We start from the raw sequence: 22267 nt of genomic DNA, 5'->3' as shown, positions 1-22267 counted from the left end.
CTTTGACAAGATGTGGCAACCATTTCTGTCTTACCTATTGATAATGACCTAAAGTCACTATATATGTATAAGTGCTGGCTTTTGTGATGTACCTATACTTCATTAGAAATGTATAATGATGTATCTTGTTAGAGCAGGTTTTCCCTGGTCTACTTTCTTAATTTTTATTTATGTAGGTGTGTATGTGTATATGTGTACTTCTCCTTCTTTGCCCACCTCTGTATTTTTCTGTAGTTGTGTTTCTTGAGAGCATACAGGGTGGTTTACTTAACCTTGAGTTCTAAAATATTTAAATGAATGATTCTTTGCTGTCTATATCAGCAATATGGTGCTCTTTAACTGAATTGATCCCCACTCAATATCTTAATTGATTTCCTTCAAATCTAAATTACATTACTGCATCATTGTCAAAATATTTCCGAACCATCAAGTGAACCTGTTAATTTGGTACAACCAAACAGAGCACCATATTTGTGAAATATTATCTGTATTGTCTGTATTTCCTAAAAATATCTCCTTACAGCCTGTAGGTAACCAACATAAACTCTACAAAATGTGAAACCTTGTGTCTAACAAATATCTTCTCTCAAACACACATTGATCTGCTGTTATTGCTGAGGAAAGATGCAGACCATGTAGGAGGATGAGGGAGTTCACAGAGAGAGGTTTCAGCTCCTGCAGCAGATTGCCCTGCTGAAGGGTTCTTGAGCAACACACTGAATCTTTCACTGCTCCCACAGCGAGGCTCCAGGTGAGCCGACCTCACTGCCAGAGAGGTCAAGGAAGGCAACAACAATTATAGGCTGAAGGTAATACGGTGCTGGAGTGAGCAAGAAAAGTTTCACAGTCGAATACCCGACAGGATGGAAAAAATCTAGATCAAGTTTCTCTTTGCTTTAGATGTGAAGCTGCTCTTTACGTTTGGCAGCTGTATGTCATATATTTTCAATCAATCAATCTTTATTTATAAAGCGCTAAATCACAACAAATGTTATCCTCAGACTCTTTCCAAACAGAACAGGTCTAGACCGTACTCTATGTTCTATTATTAACAAAGACCCAACATCAAGACAGGATAAGATCCAGTCCCATCTTACAGACAGGACTCAGTCTGATCTCATCTTAATCCACCATGAGCAGAGCACTTAGCATTTAGCAAGTTACAGTGGCAAGGACAAACTTCCTTTAACAGGCAGAAACCTCCAGCAGGACCAGACTCATGTTAGACACACATCTGCTGAGACTGTGTTGTGGTTGGAAAGAGGGGTAGAGGAGATTGAGAGAAAGAGAGATGATAGCGGTGAGACGGATAGTAGTAGCAGCTTTAAAGGCATAAAGCGCTGATCATATGTTGTGGTTAAGCTGTAGCATGGGCACCTGCCACTAGCTCAGCTACAGCCATAATGCTATAATGCTCTACTACCTGGATGTAAACAAGCACATTTAGAAGGAAGGATGTCAAGTTGTATGTATGCTGTGTCGGGTTAAACTGACATATAAACACTTGACCAGAATAATGTGTAATCAGCACAGGAATGCAAATGTGGACCAAAGGCTGGTGGTGCTAGCTCTGCTAATGGTAGCCACACTTGAGCAGAGCACTTTGCAGCATTTAGCAAGTTACAGTGGCAAGGAAAAACTTCCTTTAACAGGCAGAAATCTCCAGCAGGACCAGACTCATGTTAGACACACATCTGCTGAGACTGAGTCCGGGTTTGAAAGAGGGATAGAGGGAGATAGAGAGAGAGAGAGAGAGAGAGTAGTGACTATCCTGACCTGATTTTAGTCACTGTCTGGGTGAGGGAGTGAGGTGTTTTTGACGCGCTTCTAAAATAATCCGGTGTCCGATCCAAAGTTATTGTTGCGTTATTTCTTGCCGTTTATTGTTCCAAAAAGATAAACAGGTAAAACAACTTACTTTGATGGTGATAGGCGTGATGAAAATAAATGTGTGGTCTAAGACGAGCGGTAAAAACCGTGTGCTCTTCCCGTTCCCAGTATCACTACTTCACCTGTGCCCCTTTTGTAGCATTTACCTGCCTGTTTACCTGAAGTGCCCCTTGTGGTGATTGTGTGAGTAACAAAACGAAAAACAAAAACAGCATAGGTAAAAATGGCTCATACAGAGAGAGAGAGAGTTATTATTATTATTATTATTGTTGTTATTAGTACTACTGTTGTAATTATAATTTTTTGTTGTTGTTAGTATTATTATTGTTATTTTTATTTTTATTATCATTATTATTCATATATTTTCTTTCTTCTATACAGCTCTGTTAGTTTAACATTTAATCTTATTATTCTGTAATTGTTTGTCATTTTGTGTTTTATTTCTTTTTAAGCTTTAGCAATGATTACGTATGTTTTCCATGCTAATAAAGCCCTTTGAATTGAATTGAATTGAATTGAGAGAGAGAGAGAGAGAGAGAGAGAGAGAGAGAGAGAGAGAGAGAGAGAGAGAGAGAGTGGTGAGACTGATAGTAGTAGAGATAGGAGTTTTTAGATTTATAATTTTGGCTCTGGTTTTGGTGAACTTTTACACCCTGTGTAAAACGAGGAAAAGAAAAAGCTAAAACAAAAATGCTTTTTTAAGTTGATCCTGAGACACTTCAGTGAGATCTGACAGAAGTTTTTCATTCAGCTATAGTCCTGAAGTGTCCCAAAACTCACTTCATAACTTTGTTTTACTACAGCAGTTAGTCTGGGGTACTTAAAGCTCCACTGAGGAGTTTTGAGATGATAATGAAATAGTCAAGAACGTATACTAAGGGGCGCTGGTGGCCTAGTAATCTACGCTCCCAACATACAGAGGCTACAGTCCTCATTGCAGGGGTCACTGGTTCGATTCCTGGCCGGACGACCATTTCCTGCATGTCTTCCCCCACTCTCTACTCCCCACATTCCCTGTCTCTATTCAGCTGTCCTATCAAATAAAGGCAAAAAGGCCAAAAATATAACTTAAAAAAAAAAAAAACATATACCAATGTCTCTTTATGAACTACAAAAACAAGCAAGACCTGCAACGAGGGTAGGGTCTATTTTGACATAGTAACTTTTACTGTATGAAACATAGACTGTATAACAAATGGACATAATCTCTGTGACATCACCCATCTGTTCCTGAAGCACTGTTTTGAAGCCGATCGTCGGCAGGTGCCATATTGGAAATGCTGACCTCAACATAACTTGGTTTAAGCTAGTGTGAGGTAAAGAGGCGGGCCTTTAGCCTTTTTGCTAACAGCTACAGGGTGCCCAATTATCGATCAAGTCAGCCATGCCCTTATTTGGGCAAAACTCGTAATCTTGATAGAAAAATTAGCTACATAGACTGAAGCCGTTTTTGGACCAGGCTGTAAACATGTTTATTTCTGGTGCAAATACTGTCAAAGATCAGGTTTTAGCTCAGTCCACTTGAACAAGGTTGGAAAGAGGTGTTGCTTTTGAAAAAGTAAAAGTGATGAGTTATTGACCGGATTTATGAATACACTTCCTGTGATCCAAAGTCAGAGGTTATCTGAATGATGAGTGTTTGCACGATCTTGCAGAAGTTTGTCAGGATTTCAAGAAAGTTTGAGATTTTGGAACCAAACAAAAAAATGATGAACACAAAAAACTACAAGTAGATTTAATGCCTGTGCTTAGTGCAACACAACATTACTTTTATGGCAGACACTGAACATGACTGTGTGTGCACTTGCTCAATCACTATGACCGTCTGCAACCATCACACCCATTTGTCAAGATAAAGTACTGACACAGGAGGAGGAGGAGGAGGAGGAGGTGGAGGAGGAGGTGGCAAATGTCCAGAAACAGCAAAGGAAAAAAAAGAGAGAGCGAAGCAGAAAAACAAGAACACGGTGTACGACATTACCTGGAAGTGGGAAAATGAGTTCTGTCAACAAATGGCCCCTTCTATTTCCGTTCACATCAGTGGGATCTTTTCACCTGATTTATCTTCTCTGTATTGGAGGCAATGGAGTGAAAACGGGGGAGAGCGATGGAGGTGGGGGAGGATGAGCTCATGCTGCCTTTAAATTTACAGCTCTGCAGGTGTGTCATCTCTTTAAGGCCAAAAAATGTCTGATGTGTTTTCTGCACAAGGTTTGGTCACAGTAGCAGGTATTATAGCAACACTTCAGATTGTCATCATGTCAGTTCTGTGTTTGTGCTGTTCTATTTTGTATATTACATGATCTGCTGTTTTTAGTTGCTTCAGTGTTTTTTGCATGTATTGTGAAGCCTCTCTAAACATCCTCAGTGAATAAAACACATCAGTCTATCCTCACCACAGCATGAAAAAGGATCCATCGCTCCTCTTCCTTTGATCACATCTCTGAGTGTTCTTTCTGAACCTCTCTGAATGTTACAGAAAAAGTAGAAGTTTGCATTATATATGTTTGTAAAACCATGTTGAACTGAAGGTCTTTCTGCAAAGTCAGGTGAGAGAAAATTGAGGAATGAAAGGGAGGAGATGAGGAGGAAGCTAATTATGGTGACTGAGTTTAAGTTAAATTGTGCTCCCTGGGCTGGAAGTGAAGCTCATTTGTTCTGAAGACTAATGTGGAGTTTGAGGGGCTTTGGTTTGTGTTTATGTTCATTTTTTCTCCACACCTACTCGGACTCTGCAGAAATAAATCCCTTTTGTTCTGCTTTTTATTGCAACTGCACTATGAATTATATAAAAGTAACAAAATACTTTTATGACAAATCATTTATAGGTTTTTCTCCCATTACTTCTATCAATAAAGCACAGATTAACTGCCTTTTTTCCAGGCTGCAACCTCTGGTGTTGAAAAAAGATGCCAATGCAAAAGTGCAAAAAACTGCAGTACCTCAACTGACCACTTGAGGCTGTCTGCAGAGCAAGGGACTTACTTTACAGTGCATAACCATGGACTGTCTAAAAAACTGACGTAGTATCCACGACGTCACCCATCTGTTGCTGAAGCCCTGTTTTGAAGCCGATCGTCAGCAGGTGCCATATTGGAAATGCTGACCTCAACCACACTTTGTCAGAGCTAGTGTGAGGTAAGGAGGCGGGCCTTTAGCCTTTTCTCTAACAGCTACAGGGTGCCACCGTCTGTCAATCAAATCAGCCACACCCTTATTTAGGCAAAATGTGTACGTTTGTCTAACTTGAATCTGGTCCTGCTGGAGGTTTCTGCCTGTTAAAGGAAGTTTGAGGGATAATGTATCGTGAGCAGGTGGTTACAGTGGATTGGAATACTGACAGGGTGAGCAGGACTCTGATACAAGGTAAACATGTCTCATCCTGAAGGAGTTCCCACTAGCTATAACCACCCATTCTCTATACATTATCCCACTTGAACCTAATAAAATAAATAAACAAAATTTGTATTTAATTATCATTTTATCTATTTAAAATGATTCAAATCGTAGATCGTTGATCGCCTGCTGCTGTGGTCAGCCAGACTCCAGCTGCTCCAACAACTAATACCCGTCTCATCACTATCATCTCTCTCTCTCTCTTCATCTCCTCTATCCCTCAGTCTCAGCAGATGTGTGTCTAACATGAGTCTGGTCCTGCTGGAGGTTTCTGCCTGTTAAAGGAAGTTTGTCCTTGTTGCTGTAACTTGCTAAATGCTGCAAAGTGCTCTGCTCATGGTGGATTAAGATGAGATCAGACTGAGTCCTGTCTGTAAGATGGGACTGGATCTTATCCTGTCTTGATGTTGGGTCTTTGTTAATAACAGAACACAGAGTACGATCTAGACCAGGGGTTCCCAAAGTGTGGGTCGGGACACAGATGGGGGGGGGTTGTGAGATGTCTTCCAGAATGTTTTTCTTTTTAGTTATCTAAAAATGGTACATTTTACCCATTATAGTAAAGAATATCAACAAAAGTAGTAGCTCAACTTGAAATAAAACCTTGAAAATATAAAGTGTAATGAGTTTTCTGCCTTCTTTTTGCCAGATGACTCCTAAGTTTAGGGTTAGTGAACAGTTAATCATCAAAAGCATCAGGGAACGTACCCACATGCTCATGTAGGTAGGCTAATTTTCTGCAGACCAGCTAAATAAAGCCAGATTACATCACTATGACGGACAGTGGGGGTCGTGAGTCTTGGCACCTATATTTTGGGGCTCGCGGGCTGAAAAATCTGGGAACCCCTGGTCTAGACCACCTATGTTTGTAAAGAGTCTTCAGATAACATTTGTTGTGATTTGGCGCTTTATAAATAAAGATTGATTGATTGAAATAAACATTTTAAAACACAAAACATCTGAAATTTCAGTGAAAAATATAAAAACACTGTTCAGAAAGTGTCAGTTTTCAGCATGAGGTGTAAATCGGTGCAGTATGACAACTTAACAGTCCCTCCAGGAAGTTGCGATTTCGCGATCGCAACTATCAACGCAAATTCAACCAATCGCGGCCCTGCAATTTTTTACAATCACCGCAACTTTCCCGCAAATTTGACCAATTACCTCAATCTCAGCCCCTGTCCGTCATCGGTTTTGCCATCAATTTGACTTCTTTGGAACATAAACGTAAGTCCTCACTTGATCGGCACTTTTCAACAACAAAACACGCACAGAGAACGGGTGAAAAGAGAGGACAGCAGGCAGGACAAGTGACCATGACATCGTTGTTATTTATAGATTGAGGGGCTCAGTGTTCGCTTGGTGTCTACCTGCAGCAGGTGTGCTTTATGAACCAGCTCTCCTCACCTCCATGCATCTGTCTCTTCTTCATTGAGGATTTTTACCCCCGGTGTGCGATAGCGACAAAGAAACAACCGGGGGACGTCTGTTTACTGTTTGAGGTTTGACGTTGTTGCCGTGGTTACCGTAAAAAGCTCTGCATCTACAGCTTGATTTAATCCAATTTTGGTGAAACATCAGACACATTTAGTAAGTTTTGATCAACTCCTAATCATCAAAGATGCAGATTCATTTCAGAGTGCTGTGAACTGACTGTGCATCAGTCGCTGCGAGGTGCATTCAGGGACCGTCGTAAATGTGCAATACGGTCCTTTCATGGCATTTTTCTGTGAATCAAGAGAATCAAAATACAGTCAGTGGCCACATCAAGAATGTTTTCTAAAAACAACTGTCATTTAGCGTATTTACTTGCCCCTGAGATGTTATTGGGGGACAAACGCAAAAAAAAATAATCGCAACTTTCACCGCAATTTTTTCAAAAAGCTGTCGCAAATTCAGGCTTTTTGGGCCGCAACAATCACAAAACAATCCCGCGAAATCCTGGAGGGACTGACTTAAACACGAGTGAAGACTGTGTTTACATTTTCAGTGTCTACATGTTTGCGTCTGAAATATTAACGGTGTGGATTTTGGTGTCATGTTGATCACATATTACACTCAACTACAGCTTCATGATGCATGAACCCCTGAATGCCTGTCTGCTCCTCAAATGAATTACAAACTAAATCATCCTTCTTCAATTGAAAACGTGCGAGCGCGTCAGTCATCTGCCTTCACATTAATATTTCCCTCTGGTTAGTCACTGAGGCACAGCTGGGATTATAAATCAAAACTAGAGTGAGTGTTTGCACTAAATACCCACACTGTACAGTTTGTGCTACGAGTGTGTTCCTGTGTGTGTGTGTGTGTGTTTGAACGAGCTTTTAAGACAGAATATTAAAACATTAATGTTGACAGAATGACAGAGTGCATGGCGCCGGGTGTTGTTGATAATTGAAATGCCAAAAGCTCAAGATGGCCGCTTCATTTAAACACAAATTTACAGCCTCCATCAGAAGCCATTAATGCTGAGGATATTTTCTGAGGAAGCTTTGAGAGTTCATTTATCTGAGAGGTTATTCATCAAATAAACAAGCTCTCTGGACGTGGAGAGAAACGTGGTCTGATGTTTTTACTCAGAGAAACAGAAAAAAAAACACTGGCTGCTCAAAAAAAGGCCGCTCTTCAGTTGCTGCTTTAGTTAAAAAATGCAAAAAAGTGCCCTCCGGATGCCCTTGTAGTTAATTATGTTACTTTAATTATGCAATATAATTAATAATATATAAATGTATGAATAATTTGGCATTTTCCTGCCATGATGCAGAGAATTAAGTGTTGTTACTTCTGCCTCAATACATTTAAAATAACCCTAAACTGGAGAGAAACACAGTGTGATGATTTTACTCAGATAAACTGTAATTCAACATAACTAAATTCATCTCTGAGGGGTAAAATATCTATATCTGTATAGTGTAGTATCTCTGTATACAGACATATTACATACCAATACAGACCTGATCAAAATCTTAAAGGTGACATATCATGCAAAATTGACTTTTTAATGGTTCTCTACCTGAAATATGTGTCCCTGGCATGTCTACAAACCCCCCAAGAATGAAAAAAATCCATTCTGCCCCTGTTCTGATTTCTCCACCTTTCTGTAAATGTGTGTGAAACGAGCCGTTTCAGACTTCCGTGTTTTTGTTACGTAACAACAATATCCGGTCTGTCACAGAGTCAGAGCTCGGAGCTTGTTCAGCCCATAGACTGTATAAAATAATACTGAATCCCTCCTCCGTTTTTCATTCCCTGCACAAATGTGTGCTAACAAGGAGCTTAAGAGGGAGGCATGCTAGTTGTAGGCTGTCTTAACAAACACAAAGGTCGGTTTTACTCCCCACGTCTGCAGATTTGAAGATCTAGTGGATGATTTTTATTTGTCATGGATAAGTGCTAGCGCTAGTTAGCATAGCTACATAGCTACATGTCGTAGCTCAGTCATGAGGGATGCCCGCTGCAACATCTGCACGTAACCAGCCGCCGTTTGACGACCCTGCACCACCTGAAGCTCCGGTGTTCCACTGAATGAAAAAGCAAACATCTCAGGTGGGATCTCCTTGTCATGCCAGTAACGTTGAAAGCCATCTGGACCGTCAAGGTTACATTTTTTCTCATCAGAGAATAAAACTTTTTTCCACCTTTCAATGTCCCATGTTTGATGCTCCCTGGCAAAGTCTAAACGGGCAGTTTTGTGGCGTTGAAGGAGACGAGGTCTTTGAATTCGTTTTTGAAACCCTTTTCCCGCAGATGCCGTCTGATGGTTATTGCGCTGCAATCGGCAGCAGTAAGGGCCTTAATTTGGGTCGAGGACCGCCCTGTGTCTTGACGGACAGCCAATCGGATCCTCCGGCTCAGCGCTGGTGTAATTTTTTTGGGTCTACCACTTGACTTTTTTGTTCCATAATGCTCAGGATCTTCCAAACAATTTAGAATGATTGTCTTACTGCGTCCAACCTCAGCAGCAATGGCACGCTGCGAGAGGCCTTGCTTATGCAGCTCGACAATCCGACCACGCTCAAAAAGAGAAAGCTTCTTAGCTTTAGCCATCAGGAGGGCATGACAGTGTGAATGCCTGACAGAAAATGACAATTTGGAGCAGATTTTGTCTTTTATAGCCTGTGGTCTTAAACTTTTGATCAGCTGATAAACAGCCTATTTCAGTTTAATTGTTGTTGTTGTTAAGTGCTTTTTGTCTCACTCCCCCTTCTTGCTTTTGCATATTGTAGCTCTACTTAAAACCTCATTAAGATCCAAATGTGCAAAATGCAAATTCTAGCAATTTTTCAACTGCTCTTAAGATTCTGATCAGGTCTGTATATATTCATTTATATTGCATACAATCTGTGATAACCACATCATAGCTACAGCTACGACATGTAGCTATGCAGCTATGCTAACTAGCGCTAGCACTTATCCATGACAAATAAAAATCATCCACTAGATCTTCAAATCTGCAGACGTGGGGAGTAAAACCAACCTTTGTGTTTATTAAGACAGCCTACAACTAGCATGCCTCCCTCCTAAGCTCCTTGTTAGCACACATTTGTGCAGGGAATGAAAAATGGGGGAGGGGTTGAGTTGTATTTTATACAGTCTATGGGCTGAACAAGCTCCGAGCTCTGACTCCGTGACAGACCGGATATTGTTGTGATGTAACAAAAACACGGAAGTCTGAAACGGCTCGTTTCACACACATTTACAGAAAGGTGGAGAAATCAGAACAGGGGCAGAATGGATTTTTTTCATTCTCGGGGGGTTTGTAGACATGCCAGGGAAACATATTTCAGATAAAGAACCATTAAAAAGTCAATTTTGCATGATATGTCACCTTTAACTGAATAAAGGTAAAGCTTGGATATTAAAAAACTGAAGCCAAAAGTATAGAAAAGTATTTTTCTGACACACACTCATTTGATTTCTTTGTATTCTATCAATAAAGACAGAGAGAAGGGGAGAAGAAGACAGGGAATATGAAATAATATTCTCTATTAAAGAGAGGAAATATAAAAACAGACAGAGAAGTGACAGAGGACAGCAGAGTCAGACAGACTCAGTACACTCTAATCACTCCTGAGCAGAATCCTCCACTTTATATTTCATCTTTCCCAGGAACACAACACAACCTGCTCTTATCAGCTCTGTGAGTTATATCACATCCACTGTGCTGTGCCTGTAAAGAAAGAGAGAACACTGAGGAGGATGAAATGAAGCCTCAGAGGGAGGGAAGTCATCTCTTCAGTCTGTAACATATCATCTTGTTCCAGTGGTCAGAGAGGATTCTCCTTTATGAGAAAGAACATTAGAAGAAGTTCAATTTGAGATAAGCTGTGAGCAGACTGAAGCAGAGCAGCCAGCAGGATTTTAAAATGATACTAAATCAATTCAGTCGGGATTACAGCTCTAAATCTGTCGGCTTAAGAGCCGAACTAAAGAGCAAGTGACGCTGCGTGTGTGTGTGTGTGTGTGTGTGTCCGCTTTTTTTTAGAGAGAAAATGTGGAAAACACCCGTTCACACACTCACACAGGGGGCCCTGAACTTGTATCAGAGCCGGCAAACACACATGTGGTCTTTTCAGCTCTTAATGACACGACGGACTCCTGTTGATTGTTGTTTTTATATACTGGAGATAAAACATGTAGCTCAAATTATATCTAGTATAATAAAAGTCTAAAGGGAGTTAGCAGTTAAATGTCATGTTGCTGTACGGACTTAAAGAGACCACCAGCGAGAAGGTTTGCTCTTTGATATCGACATCTTCTTACCACTGCTACTAAAGTTTCACAGTGAGTGATACGTTTGATGGTTAAAGGACAGCAGGGAGATTTTCTTCAGTAACAGAATATTAGAATGGGATATGGCAACCAATGAGTGAAAAGAAAACATCAACATGTGTAAAAACATGTAGAGAAATCAGCAATGGATTATAAAACGCACAAGCAGCTGAGTTACAGCAACTAAAGAAACAGCCTTTCTTTACTTTCAATACTGTATTCACCATGAGTGATACATTTGACTGTTAAAGGTGACATATCATGCAAAATTGACTTTTTAATGGTTCTCTACCTGAAATATGTGTCCCTGGCATGTCTACAAAACCCCCTGATTTCTCCACCTTTCTGTAAATGTGTGTGAAACGAGCCGTTTCAGACTTCCGTGTTTTTGTTACGTAACAACAATATCCGGTCTGTCATGGAGTCAGAGCTCGGAGCTTGTTCAGCCCATAGACTGTATAAAATACAACTCAACTTCTCCTGTTTTTCATTCCCTGCACACATGTGTGCTAACAAGGAGCTTAGGAGGGAGGCATGCTAGTTGTAGGCTGTCTTAATAAACACAAAGGTCGGTTCTACTCCCCACGTCTGCAGATTTGAAGATCTAGTGGATGATTTTTATTTATCATGGATAAGTGCTAGAGCTAGTTAGCATAGCCACATAGCTACATGTTCGTAGCTGTGTACCAAGACACACGTCGACATACTGACAAATAAAACAACAAGAAACACTAAATCTGTGACCAATCCTTCAGAAAGGTCCTGCTGCAGGCGCCTCTCCATCAGGATCAGATTCTGGATCAGATTCAGAGGGTTGAAGTAACGTGATCTGTGAGCAGCCGTGTATATTCAGCCAACATGTAAACATTAGATCAACGTGCTGGACAGCCGAGGCACATCCACTTCCTGAGGGGGCGTGGTCAGAGAGAAAACCGACCGTTCTGAGCAGGGCTGAAGAAGAGGGCTTTTCAGGCATGCCAAAATCTGATTTCAAAGTGTTTTTTTGAGCATAAACTTTAAAGACATGTTTTGGGGACCTCTTAGACCAATATATATTGATGAAAAAAGTGTGATATGTCACCTTTAAAACGGATGGGCTATATAAATAAATGGTGTGAATTAATCATCTTTAGGTCAATACTCTGAGTCAGCTTCTTTTTATATCTAGTTGGTAACAAGTGAGATAATATATAGTTTGCCAGTGGTTATGCCAAATAGAGTATTTTCCCTGCATTAAAAACCAAAATAAAATCAATACAATCATCATAAAATCAATATTTTGTGTCAACTTGTTCCTTCCGTGATTGTTTATGAAGTAATAAATGGGATAATTTAAAGTGATTTTTTGACACAGTTGGAATAAAAAAACATTTTTGTTTACACTTCACAACGACCTTGGAGTGGATGATTGCACTGCATACATCAAGAAGACATGTGTAAGCCAGGACTACCTGCTAGCTTGCAGTTCTGTCCGTTACAGTAGTTGTATCATATTATGTTTGTAGCTCATCTGAAACTTTTCTGACTTTGTTTCTGTTTATCTTGCCCTTTGACTCAGAGGTTTTTAATCTCAATAAATAAATGAATAAATAAATAAATAAATAAATAACATTTCCGACATCATTTGTTCCCTTTTTTTTCAGAAATAAATGTTTTAATAGTGGCACTAAAGTCATATTTGTTCACTTTCAAGTTGAATTTGTCATTAATTTCTTTTACCAGATGAAATAAACAAACTGTAACATCATGACAAAAATTGCATCGTCCTCTTTGGGAACACCACAGAGCAAATAAAGGATTATACGAGTCTAACCTGACCTGTGCACATGATGCAGTCTCCATAACGACAGCCCATCCTCTTCCCATGAGCTGTTGCGCCACTACGAGCCTCTGCTGAAATTTCACAGGTTGGGCAAAAAAGGTCAGGAGTCTTGAGCTGCAGATGAGGAGAAGAAGAAGAGGTCAGAGAGGAATCCTGCTTCTCTCCCTTTTATCGATTGACCCCAATATCTTTCCTCCACACACACACTCACACACGTATACACACACACTGCCAGGGAGTGGTGGTGACATCAGTTTGTACTGAGATGCGTTCGCCTCACAGCTGCTGGCGGCTGTAAAGTGACTGCTGCTGCTGCTGCTGCTGCAAGGTCAGGCTGTAAAGATGTTACCAGTGCAGACCAATAAGGAACAGCTTGACACTGAGGGGATGTTTCATGAGGTTACACTGTCATTAAATCAGAACTTCAATACATACTGGTGCAATCAAACTATACTGACACTTCTTTGAACAAAGTCCCAGTCATCAGATATAATCCAGTTTTAGTGTGAACCCAGGGGCCTGATTCCCTTAGTCTGCTGTGTTTGAACCCTACAACAACACACTTAAAAACTCAAATTGATTATGAATAATCGCCGAATAGGTGCCAGTGATTATTGAATAACATATTAGCTTGAAATGCCCATCCCAATTACATATGCACTCAGTTTTTTGAAGGATAGAAATTCCTCTTGAATCACTCAATCAAAGTGTAGATTATCAGCCATGAAAAGCTAAAGTTGGTCTGTTTCTATCAAGTCTTATTCAAGAGTAAGACAGGAGAGATGAACTGACAGTACATGTCTAGCAATGGACTCATATGTTTTTAATCTTTTGCATGAAATATTAAAATTAATATCCAAATAAAAATCTTTTTATAATTATCATTTTCAACAAACAATGTTCTGTCTCTGAGGCAAATATATTAGAAGTGTTCTGCCATGACTTAAACGTAACTGTAGTCACTCACAGAGCAATATGAAATGATGGGATTAATATTAATAACATACATGTGAGGATAGCATTAGTTTAGCATTAGCTGTGCACTAGCTGATAGTAGTTTGTGAAATTCAACTTAAAGTCAAAACAGTGTGTTGTTTTAAATGGTTTTAAAAAGTGAAATGATAAGTTTACTCCATTTGTAATGCTCTACTACAGGGGTGTCCAAAGTATGGCCCGGGGGCCAATCGTGGCCCAAGGTCCATTTATTTATGGCCCAAAGCTTCCATCTTAAATGGTGTTATTTATAGCACAGAAATTAATCACATTCTGAATGATCTGTTCATTTGCAGTTTCTTTCAAGCGCACAAACAAAACTAAAGTCAATCCAGAAACGTCTCAAAAAGCTTCATATGGACTACTTTTATAAAGTCAAAGCACTGGGAATTCTGCAAGATGGCAACAAAGAAGACACACAAGAACTCTTAAAGTTGACAGGTTTTCAAATTAACGATTTTATTATGATGTGAAAATGTTTTTGATGAACACTAAAAGTTCAAAAGACACAAAAGAGGACACAAGACATGATCAAAATTATGAAAAGGCAAAATTTGGTGCATAAAAAATGTTCAAAATGCAGCAAAATAATTATTTTGTTCTAAAAATGTCATCTGCTGGTCAGAAAAGTCTTAAAAACAACATGAAAAAGGAGTGTGATGAAATCCAGATCGTGATCCTGCCATAGGAAAATAATGGGACAATATTTTTCCCACATTGCCCGACCCTAATGAAAAACATTTCCCTCCAGAAGAAGATAAAAGTTTGCTCATGTATACTTGGCTTGTGGAGAACTGAGGACTACCTAGTTACTGATTTATTGAGAATTTTTTATAAAATAATTGTTATTAAATAGAGATTTCATATATAACTTTCATGATTCCTAAGTCTCAGTAGGAGCCACTGGCCCTGAGGTATTCTGACAACATCAAATGTGACCCTCTTTGAAAAAAGTTGCTCTACTAGTATGAAAAAACGTCCATTATTAAAATTACAACAACAAAACAACCACTTTCTCATTTTTACAACAGGTGCAAATCACGTGGTGACGCACTACGTACAAACACAGGTGTGTGCGTATGATTTTGTCCGTTTGAGCCACGGTAGAAACATGGCACGTGCACGATGGCACGTGCACGATGGCAGCTGCAGTTAATCAAATATGGAACTCCGTTAAACGTCAACCGTTTAACAAAGACTTCTATAGCATTTCATCCCTTACTGCAAGATTAACAGAAGTGAACATTTAGTGAATACCTGTTTGAAGTCTGATGGCCTGCTGCAAAGGAAAGGGTCCACATGATCCAAGTCCAGAAGAAGATGTGATCCAAACACATTATATCCTTGAAGATCCATGGATTACTTCAGAGTCAGACCTACACAGGGTGTCTGGTCTTGCTCAAGTTGTCTGCATCATTGTTCCATGACAGAGAAGAGTTTGGATCTTTCTTCTTGCACAGGTAAACATCTACAGAACACTTGTAGTAATGGGAACTTAGGCTCTTCTTAGTGATCCCTGTTAATTTGGCCCAGCAACAACCGACTCTTTCGGCTTTCAAACGACTCTTCATTCTACAATATTGGCTAACGGCTCTTAGAACCGAGACTTGAACTGAAGTCAGAGGTTTCGATTATCTTTTTTCAGATTAACATCCACCTTTGGAGTTAATTAAAACATAGACTGATAATTAACTTTTAATGGATTAACAGAGATAATCCAGTAAATATATTAAAGTGATTATACACTTAATTGAAATACACTTACTTAAAGTATCATGTTCTACTTCTACCAAGACTATTTACCACACACTACACCAGAAATATAGCATTTTGCATGAAGGACTGTTGAGCCGCATTTTGTAATAACGGTGCATTTTGTAATAAACGTCCAAAATGTAATAACTTTTTCATTTCATTTTGTAATAAGCCGCATTTTGTAATAAATTTTGCCGCATTATGTAATAAGTTATTACATTTTGAGAAGATTATTACAAAATGCGGCTTTATTACAAAATGAAATGAAAAAGTTTTTACATTTTGGACGTTTATTACAAAATGCACCGTTATTACAAAATGCGGCTCAACAAGGACTACTTTGATATACAGGGGAAAGAAGCAAACTAATATTTTGGCATTTGCTGTCTCTAGATTTTAAATTTGTATTATGTATTTATGCATTTATTTATTTATAGGCTGTATTTGTGGTTATTATTAGGTTTACTGTTATTTATGTACTTATGTATTATTAATATTTATGTATTTATTATTATTATGTTAATTACTAGTATTAATTTTTTTGTAATATTATTTATTTTAAATTATGTATTTATTATTACTATTATTATAAGTATTATATTATCATTACTATTAATTTATTTTTGCTTTATATTTATTTATTATTACTATTTTGTGTTTACTTTATTTTTTCATTATTATTGCCATTTTCATTACTATTATTTATGTATTTATTATTACTTTTATATTGTTTATTTATTCTAATGTATTATTATTATTATTATTATTATTATTATTATTATTATTACACTTTTTACCAACATCTCTGAACTGTCATGTTGAAGAAAACAGTCCATTCGCAGAAGAGAGATTAGTTCCCTGTGTATTCATTGTGATGTGTGGGCTGCACCATCAACCACGAGATGGCGCTGTTTGCTACATGATCTGCCTCTATGTTCCCCACAGCCATCTGTAACCCCCTTCTCTAGTTTATGTCACAATGACATCTATTAAAATCAGGAGAAATTAATTTTCTCCAGTCAGCTGCGTCTGTGCAAATAACAGCAACCTGATCGAAGCGCAGCAGAGGCGGAGAGACAGGCGGTCAAAGTTGATGGATTGGACCACATATTGGAATCATTACGAGATTTAATGAGCTAAGACTTAATTAAAAGTGCATAGATTTGCAAAAAAGAGTCAGTTCGCCAAACCCTGACAGGCCACGACAGATCCCTTAAAACACATTAACCATGATTTCAGAGTGAGAGAGTAAAAGAGGGTTTTATTTTGGAAATGTGATGAGATGCACTAGACTACAAAACCCACGTGCATCCTCAAAAAATGTATTCCTACTATCATATGATTCATTTTTTAAACTCTTGTTAAGTTTGGGAGTAGAACAAGACCAAGGAAAGAACTCTTTAAACATGTGGAATGGATTTAAACCCAGTAAAGCACAGAGAATAAACAGATTTCAGAGGAAGACAATGCATTTTCGTGGCACCTGTATGAGCCCCATGAGAGCACATCCTAACATCTATAAACAATGCTGTAGAGTCATCTTTCACAGCTGATTTAAACTCATTTGAAGAAGTGAGATTCCTTAAATTGGCTGATTTCTGAATGGAGTTTGGTCTGCCAATTGAAAACAGGCATGACAGCCACTTTCGAGGGTTCTGAATCCTCCTGAGGGGACTCCTCAGTCATCTATCTTTCTCTTGGAACCCCCCTCCTCATTAAAGTGATCCAAACACAGCCACAGAATGCTAGCTGAGAGGTGCTGAGTTAATGCCAGTTCCCTCCACACCTCCTCAGAGCCAGCTGACGCCCCAGCTCGGTGCGCGCTCGGATCCCCTGCAGCCGGCTGGATTATCAGCGCTGCTGCTGCTGCTGGCTGGCTGCTGCACAAGGGCGCAGCCTAGATCCAAGTGAGGATTTGCGGATGGAGATGTGAGGAGATCAGTGGGTGCTGGAGGCGAGGAGGCAGGATGGAATAAGGAACCTCGTGCACGTTCATGGTGTTTAACTGTGGAATTGGTCCACCTGCTGTTCAGAGGAGCGCGAAGTCCTGAGAAGATTTGATCGAAGCGCGTCTCTCTCTCTCTCTCTCTCTCTCTCTCTCTCTCTCTCTCTCTCTCTCTCTCTCTCTCTCTCTCTCTCTCTCTCTCTCTCTGTGTGTCAGGTGCTTTCCTTTAACTCACCTGGATTAGGATTTCAGCGTGTTTCTCGCGCACAGGTGGGAATTTGGGTTCAGATTCTAAAGTTTGGATCCTTCCTTCTCCCGGGATGGCAGCCTCTTTTTGGAGATACACGATCCCTCTTTAACGCGTAACTCTGGATGGATGTTATCACTGTTATCCCGGTCCATCGCGCGTCTGAACTCCCTCTGTGGATACCTGCTGTGCCCTCAGATAGCTAGATCACACACAAAGACAACCCTGTGATCCGGGAAAGTTTGAGTCTGGGACGCGGAGGAGGATGGAGGTGGAGGCAGCGCGCCTTACCCACGGACGCAGACCTCTGTGACTATATATTCTCATCTCACGGATCATCTGGAATGTGGAGGGTGTCCCGGGGTGTCTGAACGGAGGAGAATGTGTTTCCAAACTGGGGATTCCTGCTCAGGCTGGAGGGGAGAGCAGAGGACATCCCGATCTCTTCCTGGGACCACAGGTGTTCCATGTACTCAGGTAGGAGTTTGGAGACAGCTCTGCACATATGGACTCGAGTCAGAGAGAAGAAGTGAGGAAGATCTAAAACTCTGGAGAGTCTCTGATTGCATGTCACACATGTTCCACGTGTTGTTTCCTCACGTGCAGCATCAACAAACCTCATTAAGAAAATCTACAAGTTAGTGCTGCGTTGGTCATTCCTATAAAGTTGCATTGATGTGCGTCAACGCTGGGAAACTCTGGTTAGACTGTGATCAATTAGCCACGTGCCAAAGCAACATGCTGCTCAGGCAGTGGCACATTAGTCTGCGTGAAATGCACTTATAAGTATCTTTGACACGATTTGCACAAACGCCAATTCTTGCAATAGTCGCCCAGAAAAGGTTATTTCTCTGGAAAGTTGCAGTGCTTGTTTTTTTGCATGCAAAATGCTCGTGCCTCACTGGCTCAGCAAGCTGTTTCCAGCATCGTCAATTTTGCACAAACTTGCAAGATATCTTCAACTTTTCATTGTGATATTTATTAACCAATGAATGCATGAAAGTGTGCATGTTTTTATTTTTTTATTTTACTGTGTTTTGTACACTCATTGCATTCAGTTTTTTTGCATTTAAGTGACTCTTTCTGAGGGATTGCATGGACCTAAAAAGATCAAAATCAAGGAAAAAAAAAACCCACCACAGAAGCTTGAAGCCTTTATCAGCCTGAGTGTAGAAGAGTTAGTTGTTACCTTTTCTCCTTCTTTCTCTTGTTCAATGCTTTTCTCTAAACGGTTTATTTGTTTTCAAGCTCTGGATTTGATTAATCAATCAATCAATCAATCAATCAATCAATCAATCAATCAATCACTCAATCGAGATTCAAGATTCCAAGATTCAAGATTTATTCTCATACGTAGTGAAACAAAATGCTCTTTCCCAGCAGCTTGACAGTACATAATAAAAGACACTAAAGACAGGCTAAAACATATAAAACAAGCTGAAAAATTCTAAAACAATCAATCAATCAACCTTCATTTGTATTGCATCAAATCACAACAAACGTTATCTCAATAATAAAAGTAATACGTTCATTTATACAGCACCTTTCACGACAGAGGTCACACAGTGCTTTACAAAGAAACATACACAAACAAATCATCACTAATCACGACCTGAACAAATCAAAATGAAGACAAAAAATAGAAATAACACAAGCATGGGCAAGGCAAGCAGCAATATAAAACAGGTTAAGTATACGCATGTCTAGAGAAATGGGTTTTAAGACGTTTTTATTAAAAGTGCCACCTGAGTCCATGTATCTTAAATTCCGTGGCAGAGAGGTCCAAAGAGTTGGAGCTACAACAGTAAAAGCACAGTCTCCTCTGGAGTGCTTGTTCATGCAGGGCTTTCAAGGTAAAAATGAGTATCAAAGACCCAACATCAGGACAGGTTAAGATCCAGTCCCGCCTTACAGACAGGACTCAGTCTGATCTCATCTTAATCCACCATGAGCAGAGCACTTTGCAGCATTTAGCAAGTTACAGTGGCAAGGACAAACTTCCTTTAACAGGCAGAAACCTCCAGCAGGAACAGACTCATGTTAGACACACATCTGCTGAGACCGAGTTGAGGTTGGAAAGAGGGATAGAGGAGATGAAGAGAGAGAGATGATAGATGATTAAGACTTCATTGATGAGATAATTCATGCATACGTCTCTCTTTCCTTTTTCTTTCAGTGACTCCAAATCCCAAAATGTCAAGCTGTGGATAGAGTGTCTGCCCTGTGGGTCGACCTGACCTGTTTCTACCTCCTCTCCTCGTCATCACCTAGTACCTCCTCCCTCCTTTAACCCTTTGTCCTTCCTTACCGCCTCCTCTCCCTTTCCTCTCTCTTTCCACCTCCTCTATTCCTTGCATTACTCTGTCTCTCAACCCCTTATCTCTCTCTCCCTTCTCTGTTTCATTTCCCTCCTGACCTCCCTCTCTTGTTTCTCCCCCCCTGAACCCACCACCTCCTCCTCTTCCTCCCCCCGCAGCACACATGCAGGCCAAGAAGCGGTACCTGCTCGTGTCTGTGGGGGCCGGTCTTCTCTTCCTCGTCTACCTGTGGGGTCTGCAAATCGGGGAGTTCCAGCAGCAGCCGTACCAGTATCACCAGTTTCCCCAGTACCCCCAATACCACCAGCAGGAGTACCAGTACTACCACCAGAGCCTGGACACGTACCAGCCCCAGCCCCTCCCCCAGAGAAACCCGTCCAGACCTCCCAGGCACTGGCCCGAGTCCACCCAGCTGCTGGAGCCGTACCTGGAGGGAGGAGAGCAAGAGGTAGACGAGCTCAAGGAAATTAAACAAAGCAGTCTTTTAAAAAAACGATCCAATATCTGAAAGTAAGAAAAGATAATCTAATGCTTCCTTCAGGAGCGGTTATTGAAGGAGAATTCTGAGACAGATTAGAATAGATTTAAACAGAGTAAAAGGTCTTCATTATCTTTTTACAAACAAGGAATTATTTTTCTATTTAAGAGCAAAACAGGCATGCATCTGAAGGAACTGTGCAAACATTCATCTGAATACAAACATGTATATTGCACAAAAATAATACATTACACAGAAGGTAATGTATGCACAGTAATGTATAGTGCACCATGGATAATGTATATTGCACAGAAATATGTATAATGCACAGTAGATAACATATAGTGCACAATAGGTAATGTAAATAACACAGTAAATACCTATAGTGCATAGAGGATAATGTATTCTACACAGTCAAAATTAATATTGCTGCATGTATTATGTATAATGTACAGTAAAAGTTAGTATTGCAGCGAAGATAATGTATATTGCACCATGGATAATGTATATTTACATGGTCAAAATTAATATTGCACAGTAGATAATGTGTATTGCAGAGTAACATGTATAATGTATAATGCACAGTTGATGACATTTAGTGCACTATATGTAATGTAAATAAGACAGGAAAATATATTGACCAAAAGATAATGTATTTTACATAGTCAAAATAAATATTTCAGGCTGTATATTGCATGTATATTTTACAGTAAAGATTGCATTAGAGTGTAGGTTATATAAATTGCACAATTAAAAAGTAGATTGCATAGAAGATAATGTATATTACACAGCAAACGTATATTATATTGCACAGTATATAATGTATACTAGACTGGAAGAAATAATATTGCAGGTAATATGATGCATATTGCACCACTGACAATGTGTATTGCACAGTCAAATATATATTGCACAGTAATATGTATAATGCACAGTAGATGACATATAGTGAGTGTACTGTAGGTAATGTAAATAACAAAGTAAATACGTAAGTAGCACAGAAGATAATGTACATTACACAGTCAAAATGAATATTGCACCATAGGTAATGCAAATTACACAATAAAAAAAGAACATTGCATATAAGATAATGTATGTTACACAGCAAAAATATATTATTCTAGAGGATATAATGTTTATTGGGCTGTAACAATTATTATGGCATGGAGTATGACATATAATGTACTGTAGGTAATGTAAATAACACAATACATAACACAATAAAAATGTATATTTCACAGAAGTTAATGTATATCAAACAGAATCAATTAATATTGCAACATCGGTCATGTATCTTGCACAGTAAAAATGTATATTGCACTGTAGGTAATGTAAATTGCACAATGAAAAAGTAGGTTGCATAAAAGATAATGTATTTTACGCAGTCTAAATTAATATTGCAGCATTTATTATGTACATTGCACATTAAACATTTATATTGCACTGCAGGTAATGTAAATTGTACAATGAAAAAGTACATTACAGGGAAGATAATGTATATTGCACCATAGATAAGGTATATTTCACAGTATTATGTATAATGCATGTTAGATAACACAAACCGCATGGTATGTGCCGTGTAGTGCACTGCAGATAGTGTAATCTGCACATTCAGAAGTGCATTGCATGGACTACAATTATATTTCTAAGT

At 39.4% G+C, this 22267-nt stretch overlaps 1 protein-coding gene across 1 annotated transcript in view; it reads left to right on the top strand.

Moving 5' to 3' along the window:
- Positions 1–14977: 14977 nt before the first annotated feature.
- The window catches only part of LOC117823771 (exostosin-1), a 316856-nt gene continuing 309566 nt past the window's right edge, over positions 14978–22267 (top strand). Inside the window, exons 1-2 of the mRNA XM_034699001.1 lie at positions 14978–15333; positions 19997–20586. Coding sequence (XP_034554892.1) covers positions 20302–20586 — 285 coding nt within the window. The 5' untranslated portion in view covers positions 14978–15333; positions 19997–20301. The remainder of the gene's footprint in view (positions 15334–19996; positions 20587–22267) is intronic.

Source organism: Notolabrus celidotus, chromosome 13 (assembly GCF_009762535.1).
Source record: "Notolabrus celidotus isolate fNotCel1 chromosome 13, fNotCel1.pri, whole genome shotgun sequence".
NCBI lineage: Eukaryota > Metazoa > Chordata > Actinopteri > Labriformes > Labridae > Notolabrus > Notolabrus celidotus.
Note: the sequence above shows the minus strand (reverse complement) of the source record. Positions and strands in the feature narration are given on the sequence as shown.